This window comes from Leiobunum rupestre, chromosome 8 (assembly GCF_980474605.1).
Source record: "Leiobunum rupestre chromosome 8, qqLeiRupe1.1.hap1, whole genome shotgun sequence".
Taxonomy (NCBI): Eukaryota; Metazoa; Arthropoda; class Arachnida; order Opiliones; family Sclerosomatidae; genus Leiobunum; species Leiobunum rupestre.
The window spans coordinates 31,144,318-31,166,403 of record NC_143391.1 but is presented as its reverse complement, the minus strand read 5'-3'; the positions used below and the strand labels follow the sequence as shown (position 1 = coordinate 31,166,403).

Here is a 22,086-nt window from a genome sequence, read left to right as displayed (position 1 = left end):
TTGTTTAGAAGCGCGCGTGCGAATCATAAAAAAACATGAGCTTGTGGCGCCGAGAAAAACTTTTTTAATTTTTATCATTATAGCCTAATATTATGCCTATCTATCGGAAACCAGATATTTCGGCTTAGCAGAAGTCTCGCATATTCTAGACACTAGTGGGCTCTGTGCTGAGAAAACATCTTGATTACGCAATAGCTATGAAAATCAGTTTGGTTGTAAATATCGTTAATGGCCATACTTATTGTTATTATGTTACTTATGTTATTAATAAGGCAGTACATCCCTGCGCCTGTTCCAGAACCGGTCTTAGATCCATCGGTAAACCAGACCGCCTCACCTCTAGTACCCAGGGAAATATTTGACCTGTACAGCTTGGTAAGTCAACCTCAAAATGTAATTTAGCAGCTTATGTGTCAGGACCCATCTTAAATACCGGTAGCTACGATAACAAGCCATCTAAATTGAGCAAAAAAATAAATCTCACATGAAGGCCAACGGGTGAAATAGAAATTCTTTCTTTGCTAGTTGGTTGACTAAGCTGCCCTTGAACCATTTGTCGTTGGAAAAACAACTGAATATTAGCTCCTCCATCAGAAGCTCTTCTACCGAGCCCACCTGCTATGAGGAATGAAGGTGCTTGTAAAAAATACTTTTACCAATTAATTAGGTTATCTTACCTGCTCCCATAACTTGAGGTGGTTTTAGTAAATGTTGATCTTTCACCGAGAAGTTTTGAAGAGGTTGATTTTGAACTTGAGGAATGTTTTGAGCCAAATTAGTATTTGGCAAAGCTCCCAGTGGCAGTGTATTAGGAATAACATTGGCAATCGGTTGAAACTGATAGCAATTGCGCTTAGAATTTGCTCCTTCATTATTTGCGGGATCTGTTATATGTTCCCTCCTCGAATCACCAGGTCCGACAGTATGTCTGCGAATAACTTGGTATCGAGAAACAGTTTCGGGATGAGGAGGCGGTTCTTCATCAGATTCAAGCTCTATCTCTCCAAACTAAATAAGTAAATAGAGCAATTTTTAGAGAAATTGAATAATCCAGAATGCATCTCCAGGGTGCAAGAGTCCTCGCTTGAAATGATACTCAAAAATAAATGTCTACACATTTAAACAAGCACTTGCACACCCCAAAACATTTCTAAAAACAACTGAAACAACAAAAAAATTACTTTTTCTAAGGACTGATTTTCAGAAACTAAGTGTAAAACCGGGATAGGACTAAATGTAAGAACGGGTGAAGGTACCAGAGAGGGTTCAGATTCCGTTCCAGAATCAGACGGCGGACTTCGTTCAACTGTTTAGTTAAAGAAATTATATCGTGTTAGGTGAGATGAGACTATTAAAAAATCTTTGGTTGTCACTCTGGTTGAGGGAGAGAAAATGAGGCGCTCACCGACTCCGGTTGTGATACTGGACTTCCTCTGAGGTTGAATAGTAACGGGAAGATTCTGCGATAAAAGTGAGGCTCGCTGATGACTCTTAAGCTTATCCAACAAAAGATGGTAAATGGCACTAAAGTGATCGAAGCATTTCTCTCGTACAGACTGCAATAACAAAACAATAGGGGGAAGAAGCATTCGTATGAAACTCAACCAAGCCAGAAAAAACTAGTAACGATAAATATAACATGCTTCTACTATATACAACAATCCTTCATGGTTATCTAATTTATTTCAAGATATCATTATGCATAAGAATGCATACTAAATTTGATTGAATAATCAATTTTAGAGAAATTACATTAAAAAAATAATATGGGTTAATTTTAAAGCATGCATTTTTAAGACATTTTGCCTGGCATTATGGACATTAAAATAAAATTGCCACATAATTTACTATAATAAGAAATATATAATATATCTTTTTGAGAGAAGTACCAGAGAAATGGCTTATTAAAGTGACTTACTAAAACTATTTCATATATAAAATATTTTTGTATGTAAATATTAGTACTCGGCTTGAAGCTCAAAAAGCGTTAACTGAAAAGCTCGAAAATGGTTCAAGGATTAAATCGACGCCTAGGCTTAACTTTCGAGTACTCGAAAATATTATTCATACCAATACTACTCGGGAACTTTTAAAAATGGCGGGAAAAGCTACTAAAAACAATCCCTTTGGTCCCGCCTTTTAGATATCTTATTGGGTGAGATTACAAGTCCTAGTTGTTTCTGATTGGTCACTGATTTTAAATTTATAAAACGAAACCGAAACCAAAACCATAAGTGACGTAGGGTGCCCTAGCTGTTTATAGTTGTTTGGCGTTTCATCAGTCTACTATTTTCTTGTTCCAATCCCTTGTATGGCTAGTTATTAAATCAGACTTTGCAAATATGGCTTCAAATAAACGTAAAAGCTCTGGCAGTAAATATCATACTAATGAAGAAATAGTATAACCTAGTGATAGAGCTAACCCTAATTATTTAGAAACCCTCTTTTTAAGCTAAGCCTATCAGAAACCACTTTTTAAGCTAAGCCTAAAAGCTCGATAAAATTTAGAGCTGGGCTCGATATGTGAAAAGTGAAATTTTTCATACTCGAAGCTCGACTCAAAAATCAAATCTCGCACATGCCAAGTAAATATCCCTACACAGTGTAATTTTAACATTTTATATCATCAGGGGGAATAACACACGCTGTAAATTTTGAGCCATGATCTGGTATTTGCTTCTGCGATTTGGGGTGGTGGGGGGGAATTGTTAACATTGAAAATTGTCTCGAATCTGGTAAATTACATGTTTAATTTTCACATTCTAGATGGATGCTTCTCTCGTAAGAGATAAATTATTTTCATTCTACTCAAATCAAGCCAAAAATAACTTCTGAAGTATTTGTCTCTGACCAACAGGCATAAAAGGAAAAAGGTTTACAAATTTGATTAAAAATAACCACAAATTCAATGCGGAGAAGCTTCGTAGATCCAAAATGCAAAGTATAAGATACGATAATCACCTCTATGACTCTATCCTTGGAAAAGCCAGGCAACTGAGCCATATGCTCTACCAGAAGTTCATTAATCGTAGCTTCTGTTTCTTCTAAAGTAGCGTCTAAACTACTTTCTTTCATCAGCCTATCAAATTCAGAGTCAGGGCCAGAGAGCATAGTCCAACGATGCCTCAATATTTGGTCTATTGTGAGCCTTTTCTCCGGATCCACAACCAACATGTGTCGAATTAAATGTTCACATTCTATATAAAAACATGACTTATTTTAATAAATTTGAATTAAAGTTTTAATATTTTAAACAATTCATTACCTGTTGACATAAAATAAGGTATCCTAAACTTCCCTGACAAAACCCTAGTTCTTAAACTCTGCAAAGTACTGCCGTCAAAGGGCAAAGCCCCGCACACTAATACGTACAACACAACACCCAGGCTCTGGAAAAATATAAACAATTTTAGAAACTTTTTAACTATCTCGCAAAAGGCGTGACATTTGTAAAATTACCCAAATATCGGCTTTAGGGCCATCGTATTCTCTTCCTTCAAACAATTCCGGAGCGGCGTAAGGAGGACTTCCGCACCAAGTAGCCAATGGTTTGCCAGGCTGAAAATGGTTACTAAAGCCAAAATCTACCAAGAAATTTATTGTAAATTCATATTTTTTTTTCACCATCATTATACCATCTTAAAAATTTAATTACCAGCAATTTTAATATTCATATCGCAATCTAGAAGTAAGTTCTCAGCTTTAAGATCTCTGTGCACCACATGCCTCTGATGGCAATAGCTCACGGCTGCTACTATTTGTTTAAATTTTTGTCTAGCTTCAGTTTCACTCATACGACCATTCGCAACTAGATAATCTACGAGTAATAAAATAATTATAGGCTAGCCAATCAGTATTAAAACTCACTTAGTAATATAGTCAACACACCAAATATTTCTCCTTTATGAGCAAATTCAGTGACTAAATATATCATTTTCTCAGTTTCCATCACTTGATAAAGCCTTATAATGTGTGGATGATTAAGAAGCTTCATTATTTGAATTTCCCTAAATATTTTCTTTAAATTATCTTCATCGAGCTGTGTTTTGTCGATAATTTTAATGGCAACCTAATGGAAAAGTTAAAAATTTTTAAGTATGATTAACGAAATTAAGAACTAAAAATAGGCCAAGAGTTTATTGGAAAGGTCAGTAGATGCGTATTTTCAAAAGAATTAAGAAAAGAGAGAGAGAGAGAGAGAGTAAAACTCTTCAATTAACTAATTGAATTCGGTCAAGAGGTTCACGTAATTTATTAAAGTCATAAGTTTTACGCCACCTGTCAGCGCCTGAAAAGGCGGGAATGCACTAAAAATCTACAATATCGGATTAATCGCTTCCCCGCCTTGTACTTCGCTCCCAGGTCAGTGATCAATAACATAAAAGATGTTGGCTTAAAGTTCATTTGAACGCGGGGAAATTGTCGTCCCTCCTTCTAAGCCAAAACAGAACTATCAGTTTAACCCGCTTCCCAAAACGTTACGAATGCCGTCTCTTAAAAATTATAAAAGCTTGATAAAAGTCAGGTTAACCTCCTTTCTGAAACTTGACCTCCTTCGGAGTTGGGGAGGTGTGGGATAGCTGCCATATAAAATGAGGTAAAAAGAGCGGATCAATTCTAGAGGTCCCACATTTTATGGTTTTAATTATTTAACAATCTCAGCATTAGGGGTTAAGAACGTAAAATGTACGCCGAGCGCTACAGGCTTATTCAAATTCGCTTTAAAAAGAACTAGATTAAAAAAAACACGCCATAAGAATAGAGAAAATAAACACGTTATTGTTTTTGTTATTACGGACTCAAGGTCGACCTCCTTTGAGGCAGTGTGGAGTCTGTTAAACAGACCAAATAAGCGGATTTTGTAAGGAGAAATAGGGTGGTCGTTGCATAAGTAATTTCGTTTCTTTTCGAGGTTCCCTTCCATAATCGTGGGTGTTCTCTCAAGATTAAAATGAAGAAAATCCGGTACATCCTGAAGCTCTACGTAATTTAGGCCACGGATAGGAAAATTGAGAATATTCTATTTCCTTAGTTGATATAAAAAGGAAAGAACGCCGCTCGTAATGCGAGAAACAACCGGGGTTGAGGAGGCTCGGAATATCAGTAACTCGGCTATTTTTCACAGTAGAGTAACAAAGGAAAGCGTTTCAAAACCGATAGTGACCAAATTACCCGTTATGGTATTTCGTAAAATATTTAATTTTCAGTAAATGCTCTTTACACGCCTAGTTAAGAGAGCCTTGAAAATGGGGGAAGAAAACCATGCATTCATCTCTAGTTTCTACAAATAAGTTTATGATAAAACCATCGGAAGTTAAGAGAACGACCCTGAGAATTTGGCCCCTAAATTTAATACATGTAAATTTCTAGTTACTAGGCTCTATAATTAATAAGAGGCTAAGAGCGGACACCATACAATAACAGGTTGAGGAAAAATAATGAAACAAATCACAACAAAAGCCACGAAAACAGGTGGCTGCGGAGAAATTAGCGATAAAATCAATTTCCATTCTGAGATCGCCTATAGATAATTATTCCGCCTCAAAAAGAAAATGCCTTGTATAAAAACATTAGTTATTGTCTGTCGCAAATCCATATTGTTAACCTTGGGTTTATGGGTTTTTGAACGGATACCGGACTACCGCACTGTAGTGATAAATAAGTTAGGCTATCATAAACAAAAATGTTGACATTATCTACAAGTCTAAAGGAAGTCAATCTATCCGAGAAGTTCCCAGACCCCAGAACAAAATGACGTGATCAATTGAAATGAAAAAAATCTATCTGGATTCCTTATCAACTCATTTTGCGTGGGACATCAAATTATTAGACGAGCCTACGCGAAAATCATTCAAAATTAAGTCAAGTTTCGTTTAACCACGCAAATTATTAAGAATGTAACGATGCTTATTTAACTTAGTAGAAAAATCTATAGAATAATCTGAATCGCTCCGAGTACAACCCCATCCATAAATTTAAACATCAAGGCTGACGTATTTTTGTTATCAGTTGCAACATTCAGATAGTAACTTATCGAACGGCCGTCTAACCTATGACTTTTCATTAGATCGCGGTGGAAGGAATTAATTTTTTGACCTCATCCCCGCGCATCATTTCGATTTATTCGAGTGTCGGAGAACCCGATACGATATCGGTCTATCGGGCATAAACCGAGGCGTAAACAAAATCGGAGACTGGCTAGCGCTAAGCTGAAGGATACCCGTGGATGCGAGCCAAGTGTTTTTTGGTGGAGACCTAGGCCTAAGTAAAACAACCGTCGGAAGCCCGGACCGCGGAACTCGCGATTTTTAATCGTAACAAAACTAGACCTACCTTAGTTTTGGTGATGATGTGAGTGGCTAACTTGACGATTGCAAAATTTCCTTTCCCAATTGTTTTGTCCAATTCGTAGAAGCCAACTCTAACCAGTCCCGCCGTATTCCCACTGACACCGACAACTCTCGCTCTGTCCGTCGCCATCTTTTTCGGTCCTTTGGGTGTATATGTATTATTACGCGCGCATGTATCGGATCATCATCGACGCTCGCGCCTGTAGATGGCGATAGAGCGTCCGCAGGCTAAGCAAATGCAAATCTTCTCGTCGAATTTTCCGGCCGCGCTTTTTGAATTACGAGAAATGCCACGGTGTATTAAAGATTCTCCGAACAATTCCATCCTTCCAATCGCTCGAATCTGAAAGTTAAAAGACGGGAAATAATGTTATATCAAATTGTAAAAACCCGTACATCGAACTAAATATTGCCGATAACGAAAAGGGGGGAGGTTATCTCCTGAAAATATGAAACGATTACGCAATCGATTCGGCGTTACACTCTATATTCAAATACTATTTTCAAAAACTCCCCTTTTTCTCTCGCGTCGCAAAACTTTCTCGAAATGTGAGCGCTTCTCGAAAGGGCTCTTAGCAACAGCGGTTACGATCGCCAGTTTTTGAACTATCGCGGGAATCCCCGACTCTCTGCTATGGCCTAAAGTTATAGATAAAAGTATACTGTAATGCGCACCTGGAAGGAGGTTTGATTTTGCAACGAAAGAAACGCGAAAACATAGTAGACGCGCTTTATCTTTATAAACAGATTCCCATGAAAAAAAAATTGAGTTTACAAAGGGCTAGCTGAGATAAAAAGTCAAGCAACTGTTAAAAACCCATTTCTTGAGAAAAACTAGTTTTTGGTATTTAAATCTAGAATAATACGAGTAGTAATATAATAATGAATATATATTAAATGAAAATTAAAGGCATTACAAAAAATTAAGTAATAAGTTAGTGTAATTTAAAAACACTCGATGATTCACATTTCCAATTTCTATCAAACGTCACGTATCAACTCTACTTGCTTTATTTTTGCTCTCAGGTAGCCACTCGTGGTAGTCTGGGTAGATAGAGGGTTGCAAAAATAAATTTAGCCCTTGCGCGTACCACGGCCAGCTCTGATTACGCGCTACCGCGTTTATCTTGTTTATATCGAAGATGATTTTGCCTCGCGTTCTATAGTTTCTACACTTGGAAAAACCGGCGGAAAACGCGTATTTTCCTTACCCAGTACTACCGCTATTAGCTACGTTACGGTTTAATACGAAGTTCACACGAAATAAAACGAGAATAATAAGAATATTTACATTCTTTTACGGCTAAAATAAGCGCAAAACTGGATTGAAGTTTGCTAGAATCTCGTTAATTCCGAGTGAAAGCGAAAACTGGCAAAAGGAGAGCGAAAGCTTATCGATAGCTGAGGCGAGGCGCGCGTTTGACGTCATTACTGACGTCAGACGCGCCACAATTGAAGGCCTTGGGTGCGTCTATGCCGCTGCCGGCCGCGAGAGAGAGAGAGGTTTCGCTCTTGAAAAAAGAAATATGAATTGAGCCTACATAGTAGGCTCCCGGGATAAAACCACTATCAAGAAGGAGGAAAGTATACGGGGGGGGGTTGCGTATAATCGTTGTGAACTCTTAAAGTTCCTCCACAACGCGAATATTGGAATCTACAATCTACATACAAAAGGGCCATGGGTTCCTCAACAGTGTTAGGTCATAATTTATATTTTTGTTATCTAAAACCCGTACTTTAAAAAATCCTTAACAATATTATCGCGGTTTTGGCCTTAGTGTTTTCAAAATTATTGTGGTAAAAAATTTTACATTGATTTCCCTAAAGGGATTATAAATTTCCATGTTTATGGTAATTCGCGTAACCTCACATGCCACCAGGTTTAACAGAAACTAGGGCTAACTGGTACTAGTTACGTTAAAAACGAAGAAGTAGCAGACGATGTTACGATTTAGAATAGTCTAATTTTTACCTGTTTTCAAAATGTAATTTTTTTGGTTTGCCTAATAACCATATTTGAAGCGGAAGTAAACGTTGAAATACTGAAATGTCTCAATGACCACAAAAATGTTTAGCAGCTGACACACATAACTAATATACTCTTGTTAGATCTTCTGGGTCACTTGGATTTCTGGTTATACATATATTGACGCAGTGGCCCCTAGAATTCGTTTTCCCCTTCTACTTGCCGGGTAGCGAAGCGAAACCAACCAACCTGATTGTAGTAGTTGGTATAACCTTTCCAGAAAAACTAATTGCGTACAATAAAACAGGGGGGAAACGCTACTAGCTCGAAGAAACGTTCATTGTTCAGTGTCATGGCAAAGGCAAACTGCATGTTTACGCGCTTAAACACGATTTAAACCGAGTTAAGTATAAGAGATTAAATTGTAAATTTAATTCCTTTAGAACGCAAAAGCTTGAATTTAAAATATTTAATTATTATTTGACCCTACAGTAATATTGTTTTTCTCAACCTTGGCCAGAAGCTACGATTAACAAATTGAGGGAAAATTAGCTAGTAATAACGAATCTGTTCCATTGCGCCGAATCCCATTCGACCGAACCCAGTCCCATTCGATCGAAAAAGCCGCACTTTGGCGGATTTAGGATTCGGTCTGATGGGATTGTCCCATTCGACCGAAAAACCCGCACTTCTCCGGGTTTAGGATTCGGTTTTATCCGTTTCAGCATCTGTCAGAACAGCATGCAGTGTCACCTAACCTAACATAACCAGGCAATTTATAAAGTGGTCAACTCATTTGCCCACTACCACCACAATTTCCTTTCCTTTCCTAAGCCTAACTATTTTCACTAATTTTTTTAAAGCAGACGAAAACTAAACTATTTTTTTTTGCGGTCGCTCAATTGTGAATATTGCGTCGGTCGATTAGAAAAATACAAAACCCGCCTTTGGGCTAATTTCATCAAAAACATTGAATTCGGTCTAATGGGAATTCGGTCGAATGGGATTCGGCGCAATGGGAAGATACCGTAATAACAGCTTTACTTAAAATCAAGGTTAAAAATACGTGGGTCAAATACACCATCAGATAATTAAAACGTGTCACATTTTATAAAAACATTCTATTATGTATCTTGCAAATATTAAGTTTGACATTGAGATTTCGTTTTATGGGTTATCATATCTGATATATCAATAAGGTAAAGGAACCGTAGCAAAAAAATCTAATGACATATACGGACAATTAAGTGATAATATGTGGAAAAGATTAACGTAATACAGTGTAATAGAAGGTGTGTGTGTAAAATGATAGTCTTACAAATTGGATCTCGTTCAAACAACTCTGTCCAAACCGAAATTCGACCTTCAAAATTATCAGCGAGGGAAAGCTCGCCGTGGTAGGGGGTGTTTTGATTAAAGGCGCCGTTCGAAATGAAGTCAGCCCAGGGTTACACAGTTCCTAATCATCGCGATGTTCTCCCGATTTGTTAGGGTTTCTATATGATAGATTTTTCGCCATCGAAAACTGCCAATTTTATGACCATCGGACTGGGTAATAGATATTACGTTAAAATCCAATTAAATGTTAATTTTATCCTGTTACCTCGGGAGTGCGCTAGGCTATTGGACTGTATTTCAGTTGTCTAAAAGGATCAAGGACGATACAATTTTTCAAATTGAATTAACCGCATTTTAGTGCCGATACATTCCGGTAAAGTGCCTCATCGTTTTATTTCAATGACAATTCGATGGCGGAAATTTTTTCACGTTCAAAAAAATATTATTTTCGGTATTATTTTTCCCGGTATTATTTCTAACCACCTTAGGCCTAAGTCATCGAGCGACTTTTAAAGCCATTAGTTTTACTTTTTCGTAATGGCAAAAATATTAAAATATATTCCGATTTATATTTTATCGGTAGTTACTGGAATTATTAAATGCCAGGACTTCATGGTATCTAGCTGCGATGCAACTATAAAGCCGAGCAAATATTTTTTTTTAACTTTGGTGGTTTTTTTTTTGTGTGGAATATTGAGTAGTTTTTGCACACAATCCCTGAGGGATTTATGTGTATTAGTTTCACGTATTATGTCCGCCGCCATCAGTGTTCGCACGATTTCTCGCGGTGCGTTAGAGGTACAAAGACACATGATACGTCAATTAATGGCAGATATCATGCCCTCGTCGGCATTGTTAACATTTGTGAGATGGGGGCCCCGGAATTGGGGCATTTGCCCATCTTAGTGATTTTTGTCAATTTTCGAATTTAAATGTACATATTTTTTTTTAATTAAAGGCCGACTACAAAAATCTTCGGTTTACTCTGTCTTTCACTGGAAGTAGGCTTGCTGCAATACACGTGTGCCATGCAGTCAGCCTACTTCCAGTGAAAGACAAGATTAAACCGAAGATTTATGTAGTCGGCCTTTAAGACCGACTTGCTTGAAATTTTTATTTTTAGTTAATACCGATCATTTCTGAATTAAGAAATTTTCATTTTAAGTGAGATTTCTGCCCAATTCTCGGGATACCACAAATTGTCATATTTGAATTTCGTACCAATTGATACAGATACCATCTAACTCCAAAAAACATTCGGCTTGAGTGAAAATTAATTTAAATTAACGCGTTCAAAATCAGGTAACTCGAAAATTTCGGTTTGTCTAATTTTTCGATTCATTCTCAATTTTAACTAAAAAATTAATCTACTTTAAAAATGTTTAAAATTTTAAATAATGTGAACAAAAATCCACGTAGAAGAAGTGGCAAAAACCTTTTAATGACGCGAAGTAGAGGCTGCTCGTAAACACTAAACAACATAAATGTACTGTACAACATAAAAGGCGTATGCAGGAAAACGCGTCAGACTGTTAATATTTCACTGTACACCAGTAGTTTTAGCCAAACAAAATGGGAAAATATGTTTGGTTTTCAAAATCCCATAGCTGCATTTTGGTAAAGTAGGGTACGCGAAGAAGAAAAGGAAGACACGAAGGCTATTCAAATTCCCTTATATAGTACCGTCCAAACGCGGATTTCGTCGTCGTGTGTCCTTCTTTATCGGAATAAATATTAGTCTGGCAATTTGTTTAAGAAGATGATGGTTTGAATTTTAAACAACTTGAATTTCTATCGCATTTCCACGCAAAATTTTAATTTCTTTCAAAAGTAAAGAACTCTTTAAAGATTAAAAAAAAGGCGTCAAAAGCCCGCATTGAGCTGGTCGCTTAATTTATTCAAAAGTATCGGGTAGGAAGTCCGTTTGGCCCCCGAAAAAGACAATAAGCGCGACTGAATTAGATAATTGGAACGCGATTCCAGGACAGGGGTGCGCGTAAGCCCGGAGGAAACTGGCAGAATATCCCCTTTTAATTTAAATGTTTAGTATGCGAGGCAGGAAACGCGCGTTTTAATAATTCTCCCTTTACATTCAGGGAGAGACAGAGCGAGCCATTGTCAGCCACAACCCCCTTTTAGTCCCAAAAAATATGACACTGGCCAGAGTTGAGTCTTCGACCTTTATCGAAGCCGTGTCTCTTGACCCTGCGTCTCTAGGGTTCATTTTGAATGGGGCTCCGCGCTGGAACCGGTATATTATAGGTTAAGTATCCGAGGTCATCGCGGGAACGAAGACGAACTTAACTTCTCTATCGCGGCGCCGTACGTAAGCGCGCGAACGCGGAAATTTAAAAATGTCATTATTGTATTTTCAGCGTACGACGGTCGGGGTTTAGTGACCTTTTCACCGCGGAGGACAGACATCATCCTTAATTCACTACACTATCTTCACTATTACGGTATAACGAAATTACGTACCTGACGCGGTGTAACTAAAAATAAAAAGAGTTTAAGCAACTAAATTTAAAAACCGCGAACGTCTAGGCTGCCCCATGGCAAAACCTTATAGCCAACAAATTTTTGAATCATTAGATTTTTACGCATCAGTATTACTAAGGCATGTACAAAAGTACTGTAAAAGTTTCAGGTAAAAGTCATAAATATTTAATTATTTATGACTTAAAAATGGTTTTGGATTTTATAATTTTTGCATTAAAAACCACGTTAAAATCTTATAACTTAGGTTTTGAAAAAGTCAAATATCTAAAAATTACGATCGTGTTGGTTAAAAGGTTTTGCCATGGGAAGTTTCGTTCAAAGCATTATCAAATTGCGGATAATATTTCTATCGGGCTTTGGTTTTCGTTTTCAACTTTTATTACATTAACGAAGCGATCTCGGGACGATAAATAGAATTCAGAGTTAGGTATAATTTTCAAATAGTAATTTCAATCCAGTGACATTTTAAATCGTAACAAATTGGGTGAAAAACCGCCCATCGTCTTTCAAGCGCGGAATTGACGTCATCAAAAGCCATTCCAGTCTGGACAAATTTTACCCAAATTAGTGAAATCCAGAGTTGGCGAATACTAATTCCTTCCCTAGAAACGTCATATCCGTTCAAATTAGCCAGTCACTGAGTAAATAAATTTTTAATACGCCAGCGTTCTATCATTGGAAATAAATTTTAGAGTTATTTTTGCAAATTTCCGTTACAGAGAGTAGACATTTAATTTGAACATTCAACAGATGTCGCTAGCGTCGAAATCAAAACAATATGCTTAAACTAAATTTTGACTTAAAAGGCGGGACATAAAAGTACCCCCCGCGTTTGACAATAACTTAAGTAATGGGGTATATAATTTAGGTTAAATCCACTTACAAGGAGATGACCCGAGGTGTAACACACCGATTTGGTTCAAACTCTGGGATTTGGTAGACCTTCATGTAACTTGAAACACCCTAAAGGGAAATGTCTCCATAGGCAACCGTAATCTGACCAATATTAAATAAAAAAATTTAATTTTTGAAAATGCTAAAAATAGAAAATATAAATAAGAAAATAATGAAAAATTTCGAAGTTGATTAAAATCTTTACAGGGGTACCCTTACATTTGGCCAGATTTCCATGTTATATTCAATAGGAAAAGTTCCATTTTGTATTGTCAAAAACATTTTTGGTTGCCATGGCAAAACGGTTTTCTATGGAGACATTTCCCTTTGGGGTTTATCAAGTTACATGAAGGTTTACCAAACCCCCGAGTTTGAACAAAATCGGTGTGTTACACCTCGGGTCGTCTCCTTGTTAGTAGAGTATAAGTGGTCTAATTACAATAATCTACAATGGCTTTCTGACAATGTTATTGTTTCGCTATTTTGAAGTTTAGCTTCCTTTGCCATTAATAGATGGCACCACGTTCTCGAGTAAAGTCGTTTTTGCGAAGAACCGGATAGATTCGTAGCCATCTCTAACAACAAGGGCCTTATCATAATGCAGGTGGCAATGATAGAGCCGACAGTTTTTACACTGTTGGCGCCATCTGGTAAGAAGTTGGGTAATTTATCAGGGTGTGTATGGTGCGAAGACCTAGTTGTCATGTGCACCAAAATAAAGTTTATTATTTTTGAAAAAAAAATGTATTGGCGTTTCACCTTTGAAAGGACCTCGGTAAATCGCGAAGGAGCTTTACGTGAGGCTTGCAACGTATGACCTGAAGTAACAAAGAAGTGTGACACTTATCGGAGAAATACGCGATGCTTACAACGTATGACCTGAAGTAACAAATAAGTGTGACACTTATCGGAGCAGTACGCGATGCTTGCAACGTATGACCACAAGTAACAAATAAGTGTGATCTAAGTAAAAAATAAGAAAGAATCTTCGATGCTTTCAAAGTATGACTAAAAGTAACAAATAAGTGTAAATACAATTATGTATATATATATATATATATATATATATATATATATATATATATATATATATATATATATATATATATATATATTCTGAATAAATTTGACCTATTTAAAGCATTATTTTTGGTAAGGTTCTAACAATACATAGCGATGGATCATCAAAATAAACCTTCTTCGTGCAGTCGCGCACTTGAAAATGTACGACTAAACGTAGCAGCGGTTCCAAGGTCAAAAATGTATCTCATAATTTTACGAGCAAAAAAACAGTCGATGATAGTATTAAAGTAAACTAATCTAAATTAACCAAAATACAGACAATTCGATAGAACACGTATAAGACCCCCAATGCTGTAAATCCGCAACCAGTAATATTGGGAACCATTGCTACGTTTAGTCACTCCAATTTTAAAAAAATAGAAAAACAAAATTTGAAAAAATTATACCCGAACTGATTTTCAGAGATACTGCGTAATCAAGTCTTAGTTCAGTACAGAGCCCCTTGGTGCCTGAATATGCCAACAACAATATAAACTATTACCACCAAGGACGATAATATACTACTCAGTTCGGTCGCAGTCAAAATCTGAACTGCGTGATAATGTCAGTATCGAAAAAAGGTTTCGTGAAGAAATTAGTTTTAAAATAGTAGAAAGTGTCATACTTATTTTAATATGTTACTTTTGATAATTCTATTCTAGCCGACTACGGGTGGATCTACTTTTTGAAAGTCAAGAAATATTATTAGGCACCTAGTGGTCAGTCCATTCTCGTGAAGTGAATTCTTTACACGTCTTCAACATAGCGATTTAAAATAAACTTCGATATCACGCATACGGAGTCTTTTGCGCGCGTTTTCTCCATCGCGCGTTACCATTTAAATGCTAAAGTTCACTCATTTGTTGCTAGTATTAGAAAATAGAAGTTTTTCCCATTGCTATGGTAACGCAGCCCGTAATACGCTTAGCTGGAAATCAAAAAATTGTTTTATAAAATATATCTTTAAAGGGGTTGAAAATAATACCGATATTTTAATATATTCGGAAGAAATGTATTAGGGTTAAGAGGATATGTGGGTATTTTTACACAAATCCCCAGATATCACGAAATTTTCGCTTTTTCGATATTTTTAAAAAAGAGGGGGGGGGTGAGCTAAAATTTGTGAAAATGACATTTCTGGGAGCTAAACCGAGTGAAGGTGAAGCGGGAGGGGGCTTCCCTTGACCCAAATAAACGCCGAGAGAGAACATAATCGACAAATAGAAACTGGGCCGCAGACGCACACGTTGCCACCTCAAATATCGAAATCGGAGCCAAATTTTGAATTTGTATGGAGGGAGTGATTTTTGCATTAATTAACAGAAAATTAAAAAAAAATTCTTGTACCAAAAGTCTAATCTAATATTAATTTCATATTAGTATTTATTTATTTATTTATTTATTAATATAATATTGATATTTATTAATATAATATTGATATTTATTAATATAATATTGATATTTATTAATATAATATTGATATTTATTAATATAATATTGATATTTATTAATATAATATTGATATTTATTAATTAATATAATATTGATATTTATTAATTAATATAATATTGATATTTATTAATTTTATAATATCAAGAATGTATTTATTTATACCTAGGGAGAATGTCTATGTCGAGACGGTTTTTAACCTTTCTCTCAATCCACCCGTTGGTTACCCCAGTTCGCTCCTCCACTTAAAATAAAACGAATAGTCCCGGTATTTCATTGGCTGCTTAAAATTTACGTCACCTAACGCGATGGAAATCAAACGCCGGTGACGTTTTGTCTTTCCCCCCGCGCGAGACGGGGGAAAGGCGTTCAACGTGCCCGGCGATTGTCGCATCATAATAATTCTCCCTAAATATAAATAAATACATTCTTGATAATATTGATATTTATTAATTAATATAATATTGATATTTATTTATTTATTAATTAATAAAATAATGATATTTATTTACTTATTAATATAATATTGATATTTATTTACTTATTAATATAATATTGATATTTATTAATATAATAATATTAATATAATAATATTTATTAATTAATATAATATTATGTTGATATGTATTTATTACTATAATAATATGTTGATATGTATTTATTAATATAATAATATGTTGATATGTATTTATTAATATAATAATATGTTGATTTTTATTTATTAATAAGTTGATATTTATTAATATATGTTGATATTTATTTATTAATATATTAATAATGTACTATTGATATTTATAAATTAATATATTAATAATGTACTATTGATATTTATAAATTAATATATTAATCATGTATTATTGATATTTATAAATTAATATATTAATCATGTATTATTGATATTTATAAATTAATATATTAATCATGTATTATTGATATTTATAAATTATAATATTAATAATAATAATAATACAATATCAATATTTTAAATTAATATTAATCTATATTATCGGGATTTCCCTATCATGTTTATTTATAAATAGCTCTTTTACACCTTTCATGTACAACATTTCGAAAACCGTTAAAATGAAAATATTGTAAAATTACCATTTAAAGCTACGAACCTATGTTAAAACAAACAAAAAACTATATCACACCTTCCGTGTACAACCTTGTTGGTTAAATTTGTAACTGTTGTTGTACACGTTAATAAAACATTCCATTCCATTCCATATATGAAGTTATATTATCTCTCTAATCACGTTATTAACTGAAATCTTATGGTTAATTAAATTTCGCATAAACTTGCTTAATACTTTTTATAACAATTTATTTCAGAAAATGGTTGTGGTAAAAAAACACGAAATTTCGAACAAGTTATCCAAAACCACGAAAAACTTTTTACGAATTTCTAAAGCATGTGTCTTTGTAACATGTGTTTAAACATTACGTACTACGCTACAAACGAATAATAATTTGATAAAATATATAACCAATTAAGAATAGTCTCAAACGTTGGTTACGAGAAAGAAAAATGGTAAAATGCCAAAATGATCTCACCTAAAAGTGTATTTCTATCGTGCACACGGAGATTGAGAGGGACACGGGGAACTCCCGGGAGCCAGGTAGAGAGTGGGACTGTCAGGATCTTCAGAAGGAGAGAGAAACGTATATTTTAGAATTTAAAACTACGCGGCGGATCGCGCGTCCGATGCTACCAAACGGTTACGATAGAATGCCGGCGCTTAAAGGGCTACCCCAATCGGAACTTCGGGAGCCAAATCAACCCCCCCTCTCTCCTCCCCTCTTTTCCCCTTAATTTATCACCCCCCCCCAATCTGAAATTCGCATCCACACTCTTCCTCTCTACCGCTGGTTTTACATCCCCCTTTTCGCGCGAATCTCTCTCTCAGGCTCTGACGTCTTTCGTGCGTCATGCTGCCATGGCAACGAGAAGAAGCGTCCCTAGAACGACCTGCTGCACACAGCGCGCTTATATAGGCAAGGCTTAGTGTTTCTCTTTTTACGGTATAAACGCGGATCGGATACATTTTCCAAGGAATGCCTCTCGATCTTGCTCTTTTCTAACCCCCCTACCTACCCCCCACAATTTAAACCTAGATATACTTACTACCTATTGAATTCTAAAATTCTGACGTACTAATTTACTTATTGTCGTCAATTTTTAAATTTTCTTTAATAATAATTCGATATTTTCTATTAGTAGGCCAATTATATATCACAAAACACCAAATACGAAAAGTATTACAATAAAGGAACTGTACTTAGCAATTTTTTTCCTTATTTTCAATTTGATTTAATTATTATTTAATTCGACAATTAAATTAACAGATTGCTAAAACAAAATCACCGTGTTTAATGATTCGTTTGGCCTACAAGCCAATAGTCAGCAAAACTATAGAAATTATATAATAAACATCTCAAAGTTATACATTTATTATAAAAATTACTGATTTACACAAATTTTATAGTATTAAAATTAGTTATTTATACAAGTTTTAAGAGATGAAAATTAGCTATTTATACGAATTTAATGTCAAGAAGTCGTAATAGCTTAAAATTTGTCAGAATATAAATTTTAAACAATTAAAGCCTTTTTAAAGGTAATATTAACTGGTGACTGTGTAAATAATCTATTGAGGCTTTATGTGTGGAATTTTACGTAATATAATAAAGAAATAGAAAATAAAGGATAAAAATTAAAGTATTGGTTGAATAAATACATAATTAAACATTAGCACATAAGAAAACTGTTTTTACACACAGTTCAAGGGATTTGTGGGTATTGGTTTCACGTACAGTTCAGCCGATGCCGCCGTGTCGTACATAACTCTTTACCAGTTAGGGTTATAACTTTCCACGATATCTAGTTCCACGCTACATTTACCGGCCTCGGTATCCCAATAAAATTTCTTTAAATCTTATCCCAATATTTGGGCGTTTGCCCAATTTACTGTTTTTCCTCTTTTTGATTTTTGCATTAGATATTTTATTGAAGATTCAGTCGGATAACGTTAAAAATTATATTTTTGGTTAGGTTGGGACCATATTTACTTCGGTTTTATCGGTAAATATTAATTTTAAGTTAAGTTTTGGAGTGTATTACTGTGGGGTGGCGGAGTGGTTAGCACTTTCGCCTTGCAGCAAGAGGAGCCGGGTTCGATTCCAACTTGTAGCACTGGGTGAAAATCCGGAACAACTCCTTCCGCGTTGAGTTAACAAGTTATCTCCCCACTGGTTAAAGGGAATTTCCCTCGAGTTCTTCGTTTTTCCCTTTCCATAAAAACTTGTAGAGGTTAACGGTAATAGTTAGTGTAGGAAGCTGTTCGCTCGCGTGGCATGAAGGTCTTGCCACCACCACTCAAGCCATTTTACTTGGCCACCTAGCTTTTTTTCCCCCTTTTCGTGATTTTCCATTTTCGCGTAAAACTCTACATAACGTTCCTTAAATTTCACGAAAGTTATATTTTTTAATAACTCGACCTAAATTTAACCTAGATTTGGAATTGCGTAAGTTAATTTTTATTAGAAGTAAAGGTTTTTGGACAGCGTATATGAACCCCCGCATATAAATTGAGTGTTTCCATAGCGTATGTTCATTGGTGAGACAGGGTAAATTATATTTTTCGTTAAAAATTAATTTAAATTAAACTTTATTAAAGTGTTCGTGTTTCGCTACTTTTTTTCAATAACTCAAAAAAAAAATTCATTCGCGTGTCGCTACCTCATTTCCAAAACCAGGTAACTCTAAATATTCGATTTGTCTAAAAATTTATTTAAATTAAAGTGTTTGCGTTTCGCTACTTTATCTCCAAAAACAAGTAACTCGAAAAATTCTTTATCGATAAAATTCTTCTTGGGTTTGTTAAGTGAATGTACAAGATGATTGGAAATTTGTTAAAATTTATTATTTAAAATATATTTAATAAATCGGGGATATTAAATGCCCGTGACATCTTGTTTTTTATCAATATATAAATTTTGAGTACGGGATTTTGGACCTCAAAGTGATTTCAGAAATCTGAAATTCATTTTGAGATTTTAGAATACGATTTTCTTGTTGTTTACTGGTATTTTAGGATTATTTTGAGATTTTTGAACTTTGTTGCACCCAGATTTCGGGATTTTCAAGTTGATTTCAAGATTTCTCAATAAAGTTTCGTTAGAGTGTTCGAGATTTTTATGTATGTCGGACCCCACGTCACGTACGCGTTTATTATATAATGGCCAGGTTAAGGTACCCCTAGAGAACGTGAACGGGATAACTTGTAAGCGTATAGATTAATATCAATCAATAAAGCTACGTCTACATTTAGCTACAAGTTTAACCAACACGTTTTCTAATAATAATCTAAAATATATACAGTGAGTTGTATCACGGTAAAACTGAATATAAAATCTTTCATTCAATCGCAAACGGGTACCGACACCACCAACAAAAGTCGAAGTAGGACGTTTAACTATAAACTATTAATGGGGTCGTTGGTTTGCATTTCGTTTATGGTAACTGTAGACGGAGTTACTTAATAGTGTTAATGTTATTCTCTCGAAACATGTACATTCACAGGTTCCCGTTGGTTTTTCAAAATACGTTTTGGAAGATAAAATAGTGCGTAGCGAAAATCAAAATATAGTCGATTTCTAAAACTATTACAAAGCGTAAAAACTTTTTATAAATAAGTATTTATTTCCAGGCAGTGTAATATTTACGTTTTAGATCGCTAGATAGTGCTAAAATTACACCGCGTAGGAACATGTAGTAAATTAATAAAATATGATGAATTTCAGCCCGCACTATGAAAAATCAGCGGGTGCCAATGAAGGTAAATGTAATTTCCTCACTAAAACTAGTTTGTCATAAAAAGTTTGATGCCTTAGAACTAGTAGTTTTCGATCTTTATTCCCTTCACGAACTTCTTGCGTTTGGTTTAAAATTTCTCAGGTTCCAATTTAAGCAATTTCAACATAAATGGTGATGAGGAACACTTTTATAATTTAAACCAAGTTTCTATCATTAATGGTTCTCGAGATACATTTTCAATTTCAATGACCTTGAACCATGTCTTCAAGGTCATTGAAATTTTCATTGTCTTTAAACTAGTTTCTCTCACGTATATATTTTACGTTTCGTGAGCGTTCTAATAATTGTTAATTTTGTATTTTCTATTTCTCATTTTTGTTGCATAACATTTGTAATATTTATTTTAATTATAATAAAAAATATTCTACCGGTCGAGATAGGACCGGGATTACGTTTTTATATGCTCCAAAGATAATTTAAACTCGTACCCTAGATTCGAATACTGAGAGCTTTCCCATTGACGGTTTTGTTACGAAGCGTTTACCCTTTTCCGGCACGTGACATCAGAAAAATCAGGCTCCATCGGTTGCGGCACAGCCAACTTCGATCACGCGCTGCCGCGCTATATAGCGCGTGATCGAAGTTGGCCGTGGTTGCGGTAAGGCGCAAACCATGGAGCGAATTTTTTCTGAGTTCCGGCGGGAAGTGGGTAAACGCTATCGGCAACGCGCGAGGGAGTGATTTCGAATCTAGGGTACGAGTTTAAATTATCTTTGTATGCTCTGAATATGGCGTGTTTAGTAGTTAATACGCCCAAGGGCAAACTCTTCCGAGAAGAGGTATTATTTTGTCTTGCCACCTTGTTTAGTTAACACTCTGTATATCTGTTTGCCAAACGATAGCAATTTAATACTCCCATGGTGAAAACATGTATGTTACATTTTGTAGAAGGTTTTAGCATGTGAATTTCATACCCGTGCATGGTAAAACGAGATAAATATTATACATTTTTTGATGTCATTTATCGAGGAGTTATCGAATCTTATTGTAATAATTATATTTAATGAGGAATGTTGGAAAATCATTCACTATCGAAGGGCAGCTCACTTAGTGCTCGGATTTCGATTAATTTTTATCCACGAATAAAATAAGCTCGGCGATATTTAAATAATGTTTATTTAAATAACCAATTGTTGAATAAAAATTGAAATATATTTAAATAATCGAAAGTGAATAAGCCTATTATTTAAATAAAGCAAACAATTATTTAAATAAATACCACTTTTATTCAAATAAATGCTTGGTTGCGTAAAAAACATAATTAAATAAGTTAAAATGATATTCTTTTTACCAACGTTTTTTAAATAAATCGAAAAATTTGTGGATAATGAATAAACAATTCCGAGCACTAAGCTCACTCCAATTATTATTAGGACACCCTCGTATGATTAAATCGCGATTAGATTAGATTAAAATTAAATCTATAGCTTTGGCTGTGCAAAGATTAAAAAAGTTTAAATCATGATTAAATTTTTAATCATGATTATTAGGACACCCTGTAACAAAGTCATCTGCCCCTCGTTCACTACCAACGTGAAACGTTTCCCAAAGGCGTTTGCTAGTTCTTGGTCAGGCACAGCCGAAGAGCCTATCAATCAATAGAATTTGATCAGGGCCACGCGCAGACTTTTCTGGGCCGGGAGCAGTGG

The 22,086-nt window shown here is 35.1% G+C and overlaps 1 protein-coding gene across 6 annotated transcripts in view; it reads right to left on the bottom strand.

Moving 5' to 3' along the window:
* Nucleotides 1–22,086, bottom strand: part of Sik3 (Salt-inducible kinase 3) — a 36,530-nt gene that overhangs the window by 4,892 nt on the left and 9,552 nt on the right. For 2 of the 6 annotated variants that reach the window (XM_090155176.1, XM_090155172.1), the window contains exons 1-11: nt 17,116–17,271; nt 6,334–6,693; nt 3,889–4,069; nt 3,656–3,817; nt 3,460–3,584; nt 3,266–3,389; nt 2,962–3,197; nt 1,406–1,556; nt 1,182–1,306; nt 678–1,008; nt 485–618 (exon numbers count right to left, since the gene is read on the bottom strand). In XM_090155176.1, the coding sequence (XP_090011302.1) occupies nt 485–618; nt 678–1,008; nt 1,182–1,306; nt 1,406–1,556; nt 2,962–3,197; nt 3,266–3,389; nt 3,460–3,584; nt 3,656–3,817; nt 3,889–4,069; nt 6,334–6,480 (1,716 nt within the window). In that variant the 5' untranslated portion in view covers nt 6,481–6,693; nt 17,116–17,271. Of the gene's footprint in view, nt 1–484; nt 619–677; nt 1,009–1,181; nt 1,307–1,405; nt 1,557–2,961; nt 3,198–3,265; nt 3,390–3,459; nt 3,585–3,655; nt 3,818–3,888; nt 4,070–6,096; nt 6,130–6,333; nt 6,694–7,641; nt 7,705–17,115; nt 17,272–22,086 lie in introns of those variants that run through there. The other 4 variants (XM_090155175.1, XM_090155173.1, XM_090155174.1 and 1 more) reach the window with 4 other exon arrangements.